General features: G+C 45.8%; 1 protein-coding gene across 1 annotated transcript in view; it reads right to left on the bottom strand.

The window, feature by feature from the left end:
* LOC8040892 (protocadherin-like wing polarity protein stan) overlaps positions 1-12606 on the bottom strand; it is a 103433-nt gene that overhangs the window by 76019 nt on the left and 14808 nt on the right. Inside the window, exons 4-8 of the mRNA XM_040215540.3 lie at positions 12315-12458; positions 9026-9200; positions 7481-7606; positions 3517-3694; positions 315-519 (exon numbers count right to left, since the gene is read on the bottom strand). Of these exons, the coding sequence (XP_040071474.1) occupies positions 315-519; positions 3517-3694; positions 7481-7606; positions 9026-9200; positions 12315-12458 (828 nt within the window). The remainder of the gene's footprint in view (positions 1-314; positions 520-3516; positions 3695-7480; positions 7607-9025; positions 9201-12314; positions 12459-12606) is intronic.

The raw sequence follows: 12606 nt of genomic DNA, 5'->3' as shown, positions 1-12606 counted from the left end.
GAGATGTTCATAACCGAGGTTTGATCGATTAAATATACAATCAAAGTGTTCTGCAGTGTTCTCGTCCACTTTCGAGACTGCTGGCACTCTTTTGTTCGGCTCTTTAACTCTTAATGAATTACCGTTTATATCAAATTTTTTCGCCGTCCTGTTGACTTCGATATAACGAAGAATTACTGAATGTAGCCTAAAAAAATGTTTTTGCGGTAAATTTATTTTATGACATTCTTTTCCCATTCAGACAGTGTAAAAAATGTTTTCTTTTCCTTCACATACGTAATTTAAGCGATGCGTCCAACCCTGGGAGTGCTCACCCTGTTGTGGTACTGCACGTCCAGCCGGTGCCAATGGCCGTCGTGGAGGCCCCCCCGGGCGGACACAGACACCCGGCTGGTCTGCACCCCCGTAGAGAAGGAGAACACCAGGGAGCCCTCCACCAGCTCCAGGGCCACGAAGTCGTGCATGTCGTTGTAGCGCCCGTTGTACAGCAGCAGGCCGTCCGGACGCAGCGTCGCAAAGCTGGATGGGGAAGGCACCATTTTGCTTAGAACTCCCCACCTGTCTCGTGGGTTTTGGAGCCTAATGCAGGGCAGGTGGAACTGTCACGCCTATACTGTTTTGTCACGCAACGGACAGCGGCAAACTCGAAAACCCTGGTTACACACCTAACACGTCGTACAAAAATTGTACGAAAAATCACCGGGCAACTGTGTTGCATACGAGAATCATTCTAGTGTCACAAACAGGTATTCACAAGAGGGAAGCTTTTTGGTGAGGGATGCGCGTGACGTAGGTGATTGGCGGAACCGGCGGGACTCTCTCCCCAACTCCAGCATTCACACGAAATGCGGGGAGCAGAGAGGGATGTCGGTGTTATCGGACACATTTAGCGGTCGCACTCGCGACATCGGACCGACATGGTGACATCGGGGATGAAGTGATCATACTAATAAAATTGTCTCTAAGTGCAGTTAGTGGTCCTGTCGCCACAGCCATCTTCGGGACAAGAATGGAGACTACCACTTCTGTCACTAAAAAGGGTGTGCACGCAAAGAGCGGAAACAGACAATAAGGAACAGAATGGGACGAGCGCCGACTTCTAAACGAAAGTCGGCGCTTGTCTCTTAGTTCCTTATACTTCGTTTTCAGCTCTTGCATGCTGTTTACCCCGTTTCTTTTGTGACTGAGAACAAACTCGCCCATATTGCCACCTTACTTCAAACACTTCTGCCTTTAGCGTTGCATGTTTAGTAAGTATACCTAAACTAAATTGACCCTAAAGCTGACAGTGAAAGCTACATGCTTGCTGAACCGATCAACCGCCTCCCTTTCATTGCCCGACTCCACTCTCCGCGTGCGAGTTTCAGCGAAAGCGTGACCATGTGGGGCAAGATAGCGTATGACTGGGGCAACGAGCATGTAGCTTACATCCCACTGTCAGATTAGGGGTAAACAAAATGTAGCGCCAACTCGGAGCATGTGGAGCATTGATCACACAGCGGAACTCCCCCCCCCCGCCAGTTTCAATTTGGACAAACATGGTATGTGCGGGCAATCGCGCATCACTGCTGCATGCTGCCCGTATGAGACCCTGGGTCAGGAATCGTACTGCACTGGTTAAATTTCTCATCTACAACGTGAGTCACCATACTGCGGCGGACCACCCTGACGGTATTGGTACACTACCCAGAAAAAAGAATTTTTGCAAAAAAAGATGTTGAAAAGCGCTTTATTTAAGATCCACCAACATCAAGAGATAGAGAGTATTCCCAGAAAGTTTCCTTTGTTTACACCCTATGGTTATTTTTTTTTTTTTTTTATAAATTATTTTGGTCTATTGAGGTTAAAGAAAATGTAGATGTTCCAGCACTTAGAACACGATTTTCTCTGTTCCACTTTTAGAGCGCAGCTCTTAGGCGCCCGTTTCAAGCTTGAGCGGCGTCACCGTTGCCATTGGCGTTGGCGTAACCGTGCACTGCATTATGGGACATTTCCCATAACGATGTCACATGTGATGTCACGAGCGACACGAGGGAGGAGGAGGAGGCGAGAATTCCGCTAGATTTAGAGAAAAAATTTTCCTGCTAAATTTAGCAAAAAAAAATTCCCCGTTAAATTTAGTGAACAAACTGCCCGCTAAATTTAGCGAAAAATTTCTCCGCTAAATTTAGCAAACAAATTTCCCGCTAGATTTAGTAGAAAAATTTCTCCGCTAAATATAGTGGAAAAACTTGCCGCTGAAAAATTTCTCCACTAAATCTAGTGGAAAAAATGCCCCGCTAGATTTAGCTGAACAATTTACCCACTAAGTTTAGAGGAAAAAATTCTCCAATAAAATTAGCGAAAAAATTTTCCCACTAAATCTAACGAAAAAAAAAAAAATTCCCTGCTAAATTTAGCAGACAAATTTCCCTGTAAATTTAACAAAAAAATCCCCCACTAAATTTAGTGAAAAATTTTCCCTCTAAATATAGCGGAAATATTTCCCCGCTAAATTTAGCAGAAAAATTTTCCCGCTCGATTTAGCGGAAAACTTTCACCGCTAAATTTAGCGGGGAATTTTTTCCACTGAATTGAGCGGGAAATGTAGCGAATAGTTCCCGCTAAATGGAAGGGGAGCAGGAGAGGAGGAGGGGAGGGGAGGAGAAGGGGCACACCCTCCCCCTGTACCCTTCCCTCCTCCTCCTCAAGAGCTGCACTCTAATTCGCCATTACAGGGAGCTGTAAACGTCTTTCATTTTCGGCATAAATTTCACTTCAGGAAGGCTGTCCATTTGGTAACAAGAAAAAGGAAAGGCTCACTCAGTGTTCTTAAGTGGAAGTTAATGGGCAATGCAGCTGTGGCATTGTTTTCTTACTTTGTGGACTTCTTATAAAAGATGTTAAAATTTTGTCATCAACATAAAAGGCAAGAAATTTATTTAATTTTCAGCGCTATGTTAGCATAAAAGGAATTCCTTTTTGGAAATTTTGTTTTCACAGCTGCACTCTTCGAGTATTCTTCTGCGTATCTAGTGAAGAAAAATGTTGGGTATTATGTTACTTTTCTAACCATAGTTTTCCTAAACAATGTTAGTCTGTTCCTGATAAAACGACTATAATTTATTTTACAATTTACGTATGCAGATTAAACTTTGCAATGCATTCTGCCTCGCAACTGCCAGTATATTATGTAAATTTCATTTATATTAAGCCAAAGGATCGAAAGGTGACCCCTTTGGGTAGTGTCCTCCCTTAACTCACATCTAATTTGCTGTGTCTGTTATTCCAGCAGCTAAAGCTGCAGTACAAGGTGGTTCTAAGGACAAGCAGCTGGCAGGGCACATGATTGCCCTCAGGAGGTCCCAAAGCACTACAGATAGACTGTGGACATGCATGGGACATCTGTGGATATGCACGGGACGTCTGTGGACGTGCACGAGAAATCAGTGGACGTGCATAAGACATCTGTGGACGTGCACGGGACAACTCTGGACATGCACGGGACGTCTGTGGATGTGCAGGGGACGTGCCCACCTGAGGGAAAGTGTGAACCGGTGCCTCTGCCTCAGGGCTGGGAAGGTGAGATAGGAGCCCCTGGAGAAGCTGCGTGCCCTTAGCCGGCACTGGGGGTCGCTCCACAGGGGATCCTCCCCGCACTCGGGGCACAGTCCGGGGCCTTTGCAGTTGGGCACGCGGGCATCGCACCGGGGGCCTGTACAACAATCAATCGAGCAATTATCCAGTGATTTATTGATCATCCAATTAACTGTTTCGATCGATCAACCACCGATTGATCGGTCAAGTAATCAATCAACCAAGCTTTATTTTACCACATGACAGTCAAGCAATCATGTGATCAATAATTTACTAATCAATCAAGAGTTCACTTTTATTTTGCCACGACAATCAATCAATTGATCAACCACTTATAGATAGGTCAATAAAACAATAAAACAATCAGTTGTATTCCATCACATGAAAAAGATTCAATCATTGATTGATTGATCAATGAACAAATTACTGATCAAATTAACAAGTTTTATTTCACCACAAGGGGTATGTTTCTATAAGAAGGATGGAAAAAAAATCTCCATATTTAAACCCCGATGTGTTCCAACACACCCATGTGCCAGAACTAGGGCCAACAAAGAATTTAATATCTGACCGAGGCCATCGAGATGCTTCCAAGATTTGGCTAAAAATGCTGTCCGATTCCTAGAGCTGCTGTTTAAGCTTTGCAAGTCTTAGGCAAATATTTCTGTATAGAGCAATGTGCTGTTTGCAAACAAGCCCACATCAGGTGTGGGCAAACGCTCTCAGATTCAACACGAGGTGTGGGCACTGCGCATGTGCAGGAACCAGATTCGCGTGAAATGAAGCATCTGCACATGTGCCCTGTCAATAGCGGCACCATCGCAGCAGCATGACGTTGGGGCCGCCTGTGGGTGTATAAGATGAAGTGCAAGGGAATGTCACTCAGCAGAAACTTTTACTGAGAATAAAAATGAGAAAGAAAGAGGGTGCAACGCTTCAACCAGGCATGGTGCAGGCGAAGAAGGGGGGACATTGAAACATGGCGCCCAGATTTCAGTCTTTCCAATTACGTCCTCGGTGTCTCAAATACGAGTAGTCCGCTTCCTATTTAAATGTTTGTTGGGCAGGGAATCAGTGGCAATGTCTTGCATGCCAGTGCCACGAGCTGCAAACATAACCTCCAGATACCCCTTGGTGGCATTTTAAGACTTCTACTATTACCAAAAGCCTCGCGTTTGGCTCTACTTCCGTCGACGTGGCAGAAAAAGCTTCGAACATAAGCAGATACCCTTAGAGTGTGTCATGCCTGCAGCTCTTTGACAACGACTAATAAAATACAATAAATCATTGGACTACCCAGATTCCTCTTTGGGATCAAGAGTGACAAACATGGCGAGAACTTCTTTCACTTTAATTATTAGAGCTAAAGGTGTCACCCTGGAAAAGCAGTTGAAACAACAAAACAATTTTTAAGTTGAATCCTACGATTTCAATTTTTTTTTGAACGAGTTCCAATCTAACTGAGTAACTTTCACTCCACATTTTGATTTAACAATCGACAAACTGTTTGAGAAACAATCACACAAAGTGCGCTGGGATTGAAAGTGGTAGCTGCTGCATTGTGGAAAGGCACTAGAAAGGAGATTTGGCTTCAGCCCGTGTGCTGTACAATTGTTGGCAATGGGTTCCTTGCTTTCGGTGGAATTGATGTTGGAGATATGTGTGAAGAGACGTGTGTTTGGTGGAATGATCGTGCGAGATGTTGCGTGTGTTGGAGAAGGACACAGAGACGTGCTTTAATTCTGGTGAGGTGTGCTTCTCTCCAGCTGCGAGAAGAAGCTCCAGTCAAAGAGAGATTCTGCGAGTTATGTACGGAGCACGTCGATAGCTGTGATGGCCACAGTGGAGAACACCATCGGTGGAGAGGCATACTTTACATTCCTGCAAACTTCCATAAGCGTGCGTCGGCATAAAAAACGACGCTCCACCAGCTCTGCGCGCTCTGCCCTCCGTCACCCGTTTACTTCGTTTTCCCAGTTTGCCGTTTGCCTCGATGGAGAAGGGGAGGGAACACAAGGGTCTCCGTGCGTTTCCGTGTAAAACTGCGTGCTTTCGACCCCGCAGCCTTCGTAATAAGCGTGGTCGGCCGCCGATACACTTAGAATAATGAGGCTAAAAATGTGCGCATTGTGGTCTAGACCACATTCAACTTCCATAAAATCTAATTTAAAAAAAAAGCGATTTCGTTATGAGGGATTACTGTACTTTTATTTGAAAGTGACGAATGCTCCATCGTTCTCTCGATCACAAGTCGCGCAACCTATCTGATGACTCCAAAACTTTATTTCAAATCGTCGGTTAGCACAAAAATTAAAGAAATCATTCACTTAGCCACCGGATGTTGTTTGCTGCTTCTTTACCTTCCTGAGGGTTTCCCGCAGTACCATGCAGAACATGCACTACTGAATGGACACATCAGATGGCCAGGAAATAATAGTGACAGCAAAAAAAGAACATCTGGAAGCCAAGTGAATGTTTGATTGAATTTTTTTGCAAACTGCCGATTTGGACATTTTTGTGGTAAACTTTATTTAAAGAAAAGGAAAGTTAGTGTGCAATGGGTTAACAGCTAAAATGTTACATAATACAGACTATTTACAGGTGCGGACTATTGAATGATTTGTTTTTTTCTAGACTGTTCATTACGGAGAAACGTGACAGATTTTGTGGATAACAGAGTGTGATGATACAATACAAGCTTCTTTGTAAGCTAATAAAGCAGGCACTTGTCAAGATGCGCCATGTATGAGAATATTTTACATGCAGACTAGGCACTGGGTACAGGTTATGCACAGGACAACCTAGGGTGACCACCTTCCTGTAGGTGAAATGCGTGACACCCTGTCCGGTGAGGGGTGGGGGGGGGGGGGGGGGGGGGGGGGGGGTAAGTGGTAAGAGGAGGATGGTATTTTCACAACTCAAAAGATAAGCATTAAAAATTAACCACCCCGCACACCCCGATATCCTGTGCAGTCCGAAAGCATATTATACACCTGAAAATTTTGTGGCGGCAATTAAGCTAAAATAATTTTCAATCACAGTGATATATTTTTGTGTAATTGTAATGGTAAATATTTTATTATGAGTGCCTAAGTTGAAAACATATAAATCGACTGCAGCAAACCCCGATGCATGAAGGGGAAATAAGAAACAATAAAACTTTTTCGACCTATTGTTTCATCTTGATCGATATATAGTAGCTATATATATACTAATATATACTCTTATACTAACATGCTCTTGCACAAAATTAGAACCTTACGTTGTTGTTTTCACGACCCGTGAGAGTTGCAGGTTTTTTGCCTTGTGTGGCCGTCTTCACTAAAAAAAGCTTTCCATAACAAACCCTTTCGCATGATACAGTATGATTTTCAAATAATCACAATAGTTCATTTTCAACTTTTGGAGAGCAATTTTCGCTCGCAATATTTTGCCATCAAGGGTAGAGGCACAACGGCACATGTGCGTCCTACTCCTGCAAGAACAACGGTCGCTTTCCGCAGTGCTTGTACAGAAAATGACATACTACCACCAAGATTGTCACGTTTATCAGCGACCTCCGCGCAGCCCCGTGGCCTGTTCTTCGGAAGCGCCATAATTTGCGTGGTCGAATGCTGCGGCCATGTGAAATGCGGGACATTTTACAGATTTTGGTATTTCTTGCAGGACGCGGGACACGAGCCCTTAATGCAGGACAGTCCCGCGAGTCGCGGGAGGGGTGGTCACCCTAGGACAACCCAAAGGAAAACTTATGTCAACTGAACTTTGCCTTTGGATACTGCACAACAGTCCGGAATATAAGGTAAATGAAACGAAACGAACGGCACACATGAATACCCTGCTAACCATCTCCACTGTTCGGTTTTTCCCCAGTTCCGGCTGCCCGGCCCGTCTCGAAGCTCACCTGTAAAGCCCTCAGCGCAGATGCAGCTGTAGCCGGACTCCCTCTGCACACAGGTTCCGTTGACACCACAGGGGTTCGAGTAGCACAGGTTGATCTCCGTGTCACAGTCATACTTCCTCTTCATGCCTGCGGAATGATATCGATGAAAAATTGCCAGCTGTAGATGCGACGCCAATGACTGGGTCCATAGTTCATTGTTGCTCAGCCCGATGATTTCTTTCGGATGTTTCTTCAATTTGCCCAGTTTCACTAATATGTGTTTTTTTATTTATTCACTAAGTGCCTCATTGTTGTTTTGTGTTGGCTGTGCCATGTCATGTATGTTTTCTTTTCCCTTTGTCTGTACCAGTGTTTAAAACATGCATTTCATTATAATACAGATGTATGCATGAATCTTGCTTTCTTTATTGATGTAACTCACTTGCTTCGACCCCCTCAATGTCTGCAGTATCGTTAAATAAACAATGAAATTAATAAAAGGTTGCGGGAGCTTCTAGGTTCAGCCCACCCTGATAGCCGACAATTTCACGAAACTTCCTCGCCTAATTTGGGGAAAGCTCATTGTGAAGGTAATTGCGTCTACTGCGCAGGAAAAAGCCCTAGTCTCGAACGAGTCTCAAAAATAATAAGTGTGAAATATTGAGAATTTCGCGCTATCCTGTCAGTAGTAACGGTTGCATCTGCCACATCACAGGATCTGCATTAGACAAGGTGGCATCCTATAAGCATCTAGGCCAGGGGTTCTCAAACGCTGATGAAAAGGTTACTAAAGAAAACTAAATGTGTGGAAACAAACTTTGAAGCTTTGAAACGGAGAATAATCAACTCTAACCTCTCGGCTTATATGGTTTAGCCTGCATATGGTTTGGTTATATTATTGATACTGGCTGTAAGACCAGCCAGTATCAATAATATAAAAAACAAAAGGTTTATAGCTTGCCTGGACTGCTGATTGAGGGGGTCGGTGACCCCGAGAAAGCCTTCAAGGACCCCCATTTGAGAACCACTGATCTAGGCATTCATATAACCACTAAACCCTCCTGGCAAACACGCATCAATTATGTAATTAACGAAGCTAGTCGCACGCTCAAGCATTTGTGTTTTAACTTCTCCAAGGTGCCTTCGTCTTTAAAATTTCTACTCTACAAAACTGTTGTCTGTTCAAAACTCAAATATGTCTCTTCAGCTTGGGATCCAAGCATTGAATTTTTTTACTAATAACCTAGAACCAGTTCAAAATTGTGGCACGTGTTTCTTTTTCTTTAACTACCCTAATTTATCGAAAGCCTCATCGATGAAGACTAACTTAAATCCTCCTCACCTTGTCCTACGCAGGAAAGCATCGCGAGTAGCTCTCTTTTGCAGAATTTATTATAACGGGTCACTAAAACACGAGCTCCTTTCAGGGTTGTCATAGTTGTTCTGTTCCAACCACCGTAATAAAGGCAACATTTCTCGCGGTTGCACTAACGTGTTTCTTTATTCGTTCGGCTGGCGCATCTTCCCGGACAATGTCGCCCTCCGTGGGTGGCCCCGGAAGCTCACCCGTGAATCCGTCTGGGCAGCGGCAGGCGAAGGTGTTGACGGGGTAGATGGGGCGGAAGAGCACACTCTCCGAGGCCACAAATGTCGAGGCGTTGCCGAACTTGAGCACGGACAGGCACTCCTCGAAGTTGATGCAGGGCTCCCGCACACACAGGTTGTCGTCAAATGGCAGCACCTGCACGCACGGCCCTATCGAATGAGGCGAGAACTCTTCGCTCGTCCGACCCTAAGCGCACGAGCCACTACAGACTAGAGACGTTGCGAACTGGGGTTCGACGAACCTTCGAATGTTCATCAAAATTTGACAGACTTTAACTTATGGGGAGTTTTGCCCGACTTCTACGCAAAAGTTTCGAATTTTGGGAAACGAACGATTCACAAAGTTCATTTTATATTCTATAATATTATGATCAGCATTTACACAATATAAAAGCAAAGACATGTATTTTAATGTTTTAGATAGTTCATTATTGCGAAACGAACGAAAAATATACCGAACAAGTATTGCGCTTTTCCTCTGCACTGTGGCATCGGCCCGTTTTCGACATTGATGCATGCCCACAAAAGTCGAACTCCAATCGGACTTTTGTAAAAATCTGCGACGCGGATGTCAGGAAAAGTCCAACTCTAATCTTGGCACGTTCACAACGTCCCCACAATAGACTCAACATGCTTCCTAATCAAAACAAAGTGCAAGTATTCTGGGCAAGTTTTGATTCAGACTGACGGTGCCAAAAATCGATTTACATGTTTCGATCATGCCAGAGTCTACACGGAGTTTAGCAAATATTAATGACATTAAAATGTTAAAAATGTAGACAAAAAAATAAAATAGAACAGCCCACTATGTTTGTCTATTTCTTGCTTGTATGTTCCTTGGCACTTTAATGTCGTGGAAACTGCGGGTACCATGGTTCCGAATACTTGCTGCAGAAATTGTGTTGGTTGCCGTTGCGGCCACAGGCAGTTGCCAGCGAAGTAGAACACCACACCCAGATGGGACGGCTCTTCTTCATTTCCTTTCTACGGGTAGATATTAGTACCCGACACCCAAGAATGGGAGGACTAGAAGGTCTGCACCTAATTGGCCAGTGAGCCCCAGCGCCAGGGAGAGAACGCCCGGACACCGGGAGGAAGACGGGAGTGTGTGGTGGGAGTCGAATCCGAGAAGAAGAGTGGGCACGTGGAGAATTCTCAAACACAGTCGGCCTTGCAGCGAGAGTTGCCCAGTCTTTTGACTCTCCTGTGGTCAACTGTCCAAACGCCGGAAGTTTCCGGATTGACAACAGCCTGGTGCGCTGTTGTAAATGGCGCTGTTTTAGTTCCGCCATTGTTAGTTATAAACATTGTTATTGTGACTGATGGTTGACTCGCACGCTTTGCAATGACGAACCTGCCTCCGTGGTAGAGCGTCACGACACATCGTTGAAACTGCCGAGGCCTAAGCCTAAAAGACTATCCAACAAAATGTACCAACTACAGGGTGAAACAAGGAGATGCCAAGCTCTTTAAATCGACCGGAAAATTCGGTTTCTTAACCTACTGCGCTACGACTTTGTGCAGCGTTGCCCACAGATGGTGCATTTTTTTTGTAAAATTTGCAAAGAGTGAACTTGCCTGAGGAAAAAGTAAAGAAAGAAAAAGGCTTAGCTCCTATGGAAACGCAGCGACGCCACCGGTCTGCAAACAACACGGCGTTGTTTCGCACGGAAGGGAATGAGATGGCGCAAGCGGTCGCGACGCCAACGATTGAGCAGACGACGCTGAGAGCCGGCCCTTTTGCAGACAAGGAACTGCAGTTCCTTGCTGTTACCACGCCTGTCTTTTTTGTTCTCGCGACTGTCGCCGCCTGCGGAACGCGCGCCGCTTTTGAGTCGAAAAGATCGTCTGCTAAAAAGGCCTGCTCTCGGCACCGTATGCTCGTTCGTTGGCGGTGTTTGTTGCGCCATCTCTTGTCTCCCGTGCGAAACGGCGCCGTGTTGTTTGCAGACCGGTGGCGTTGCTGCTTTTCCATAGGAACTAAGCCTTTTTCTTTCTTTACTTTTTCTCAGGTAAGTTTGCTCTTTGCAAATTTTACAAAAAAAATGCACCATCTGTGGGCAACGCTGCACCAAGTCGTAGCGCGATAAGTTAAGAAACCGAATTTTCCGGTCGATTTAAAGAGCCTGGCGGCTAGACAACACCGGGTGGTTTTTGAAAATCCGCTCGAGGTGCCGCAAGACGTCAATTTTTTTTAATTACGTCGAGGCGGCCAGCAGTGCGCTAGTGTGTGGTGCCCTGACAGATGAGGGCTTCATCGCGCAGGTTGCCAACGAAGAAATCACTGTGGAAGACGAGAACAATGAGAAAGACGAGGAAACAACTGCTCCACCAAGTACATCGCAGGTTATGGAAACGCTCAATGTTGCGTGCCTCTTCAGTTATGAAGAGGGTGAAGATGCCCCTTTTTACATCCGTGCACTCGAACACAGGCTGATATCTTCCAAGATAAGACATGGGAGGTGGTGACTGATTCTTTTTTATAAATAAAGTTGTCAGTTTTCGGCCTTTCCCATTCCTTCAGCAGCAGAATTGTGTAATTTTTCTTCAACTTTCTTTCCTTCGGACTTCGTTTAATTCACTTTTTTAGCATCCCCTCGAATTTCGAATTATCGAGATTTTGTAGTAGCTTGTCCTCCCATCTTAGAGACTAGTGCCTGCATTGGCCCTCAAGGTTTAATAAGTGACGACGACGATAATATCATCTCCTCTCGGGTCCTCGGCCGCAAGCTCGGTTTCAACAGATTCTGCAGAGTTTCTGGACACCATCTTCGAAGAACCATCTCTACGTATACTAATAAGCCCGGCAGGAAGCGTAAACATTTAAATACGGTTGGAACACGTTCGAAGTTCCCTTTCCCGCTCGTGCGCTAGAAAATATGTCTCCAAGGGAGCATTCGAAACACTCAGGGGGGTATGGTGCATAGAACGTATCTCCAACCGGCGCCCCCTCAAAAGTGGTCCCTTAATTTCCGCCCAACAACGTCGCACTCGCGTCGCGCCGTTGCTTTTCGCGATCTTGGCGGCGGCGCAGTGACGCAGTGGCATGACAGACGCCCGTTCAAGTGCAGGTCGCCTTTCAGCTCGACGGTTCACGGAAGCTTGGACGGCCGGAAGTTGAGACGCTGTGACGACGGAGACCGGGATTGCGACATGCGACGGCGTGACGCGCTAGTCGAAGACCGCTTTTGGCGCGTGGGTGGGACGGGAGGCGAAAGGCACCGGTCCAAGGCACGCCGTGCACACTTACGTGGACGTTGGTAAGCCTGGCCAGGACAGCCCTGCTGAGGTAGACCCGCTCCTGCAGGTACTGGGGGGCCAGGTAGTCCTCATCCCGGCCCCTCGAGGCGGAGAAGCTCACGTTGAGCACCGTGCTGTCCACGTCCGTGTCATCCTGAAACCAAAGGGAAACCCGTTCAATGCGAGCACCCGAGAGGCCCCCTACACCCCGCGTCTTTTTTGGACACGCAACAAAGCAGCCAGTTCGAAAACTATAAAATACGACGACAATAAGTCGCCTTCGGCCCTCCCGCTGACAACCC

This window comes from Ixodes scapularis, unplaced genomic scaffold, assembly GCF_016920785.2.
Source record: "Ixodes scapularis isolate PalLabHiFi unplaced genomic scaffold, ASM1692078v2 PGA_scaffold8__174_contigs__length_109621045, whole genome shotgun sequence".
NCBI lineage: Eukaryota > Metazoa > Arthropoda > Arachnida > Ixodida > Ixodidae > Ixodes > Ixodes scapularis.
Note: the sequence above shows the minus strand (reverse complement) of the source record. Positions and strands in the feature narration are given on the sequence as shown.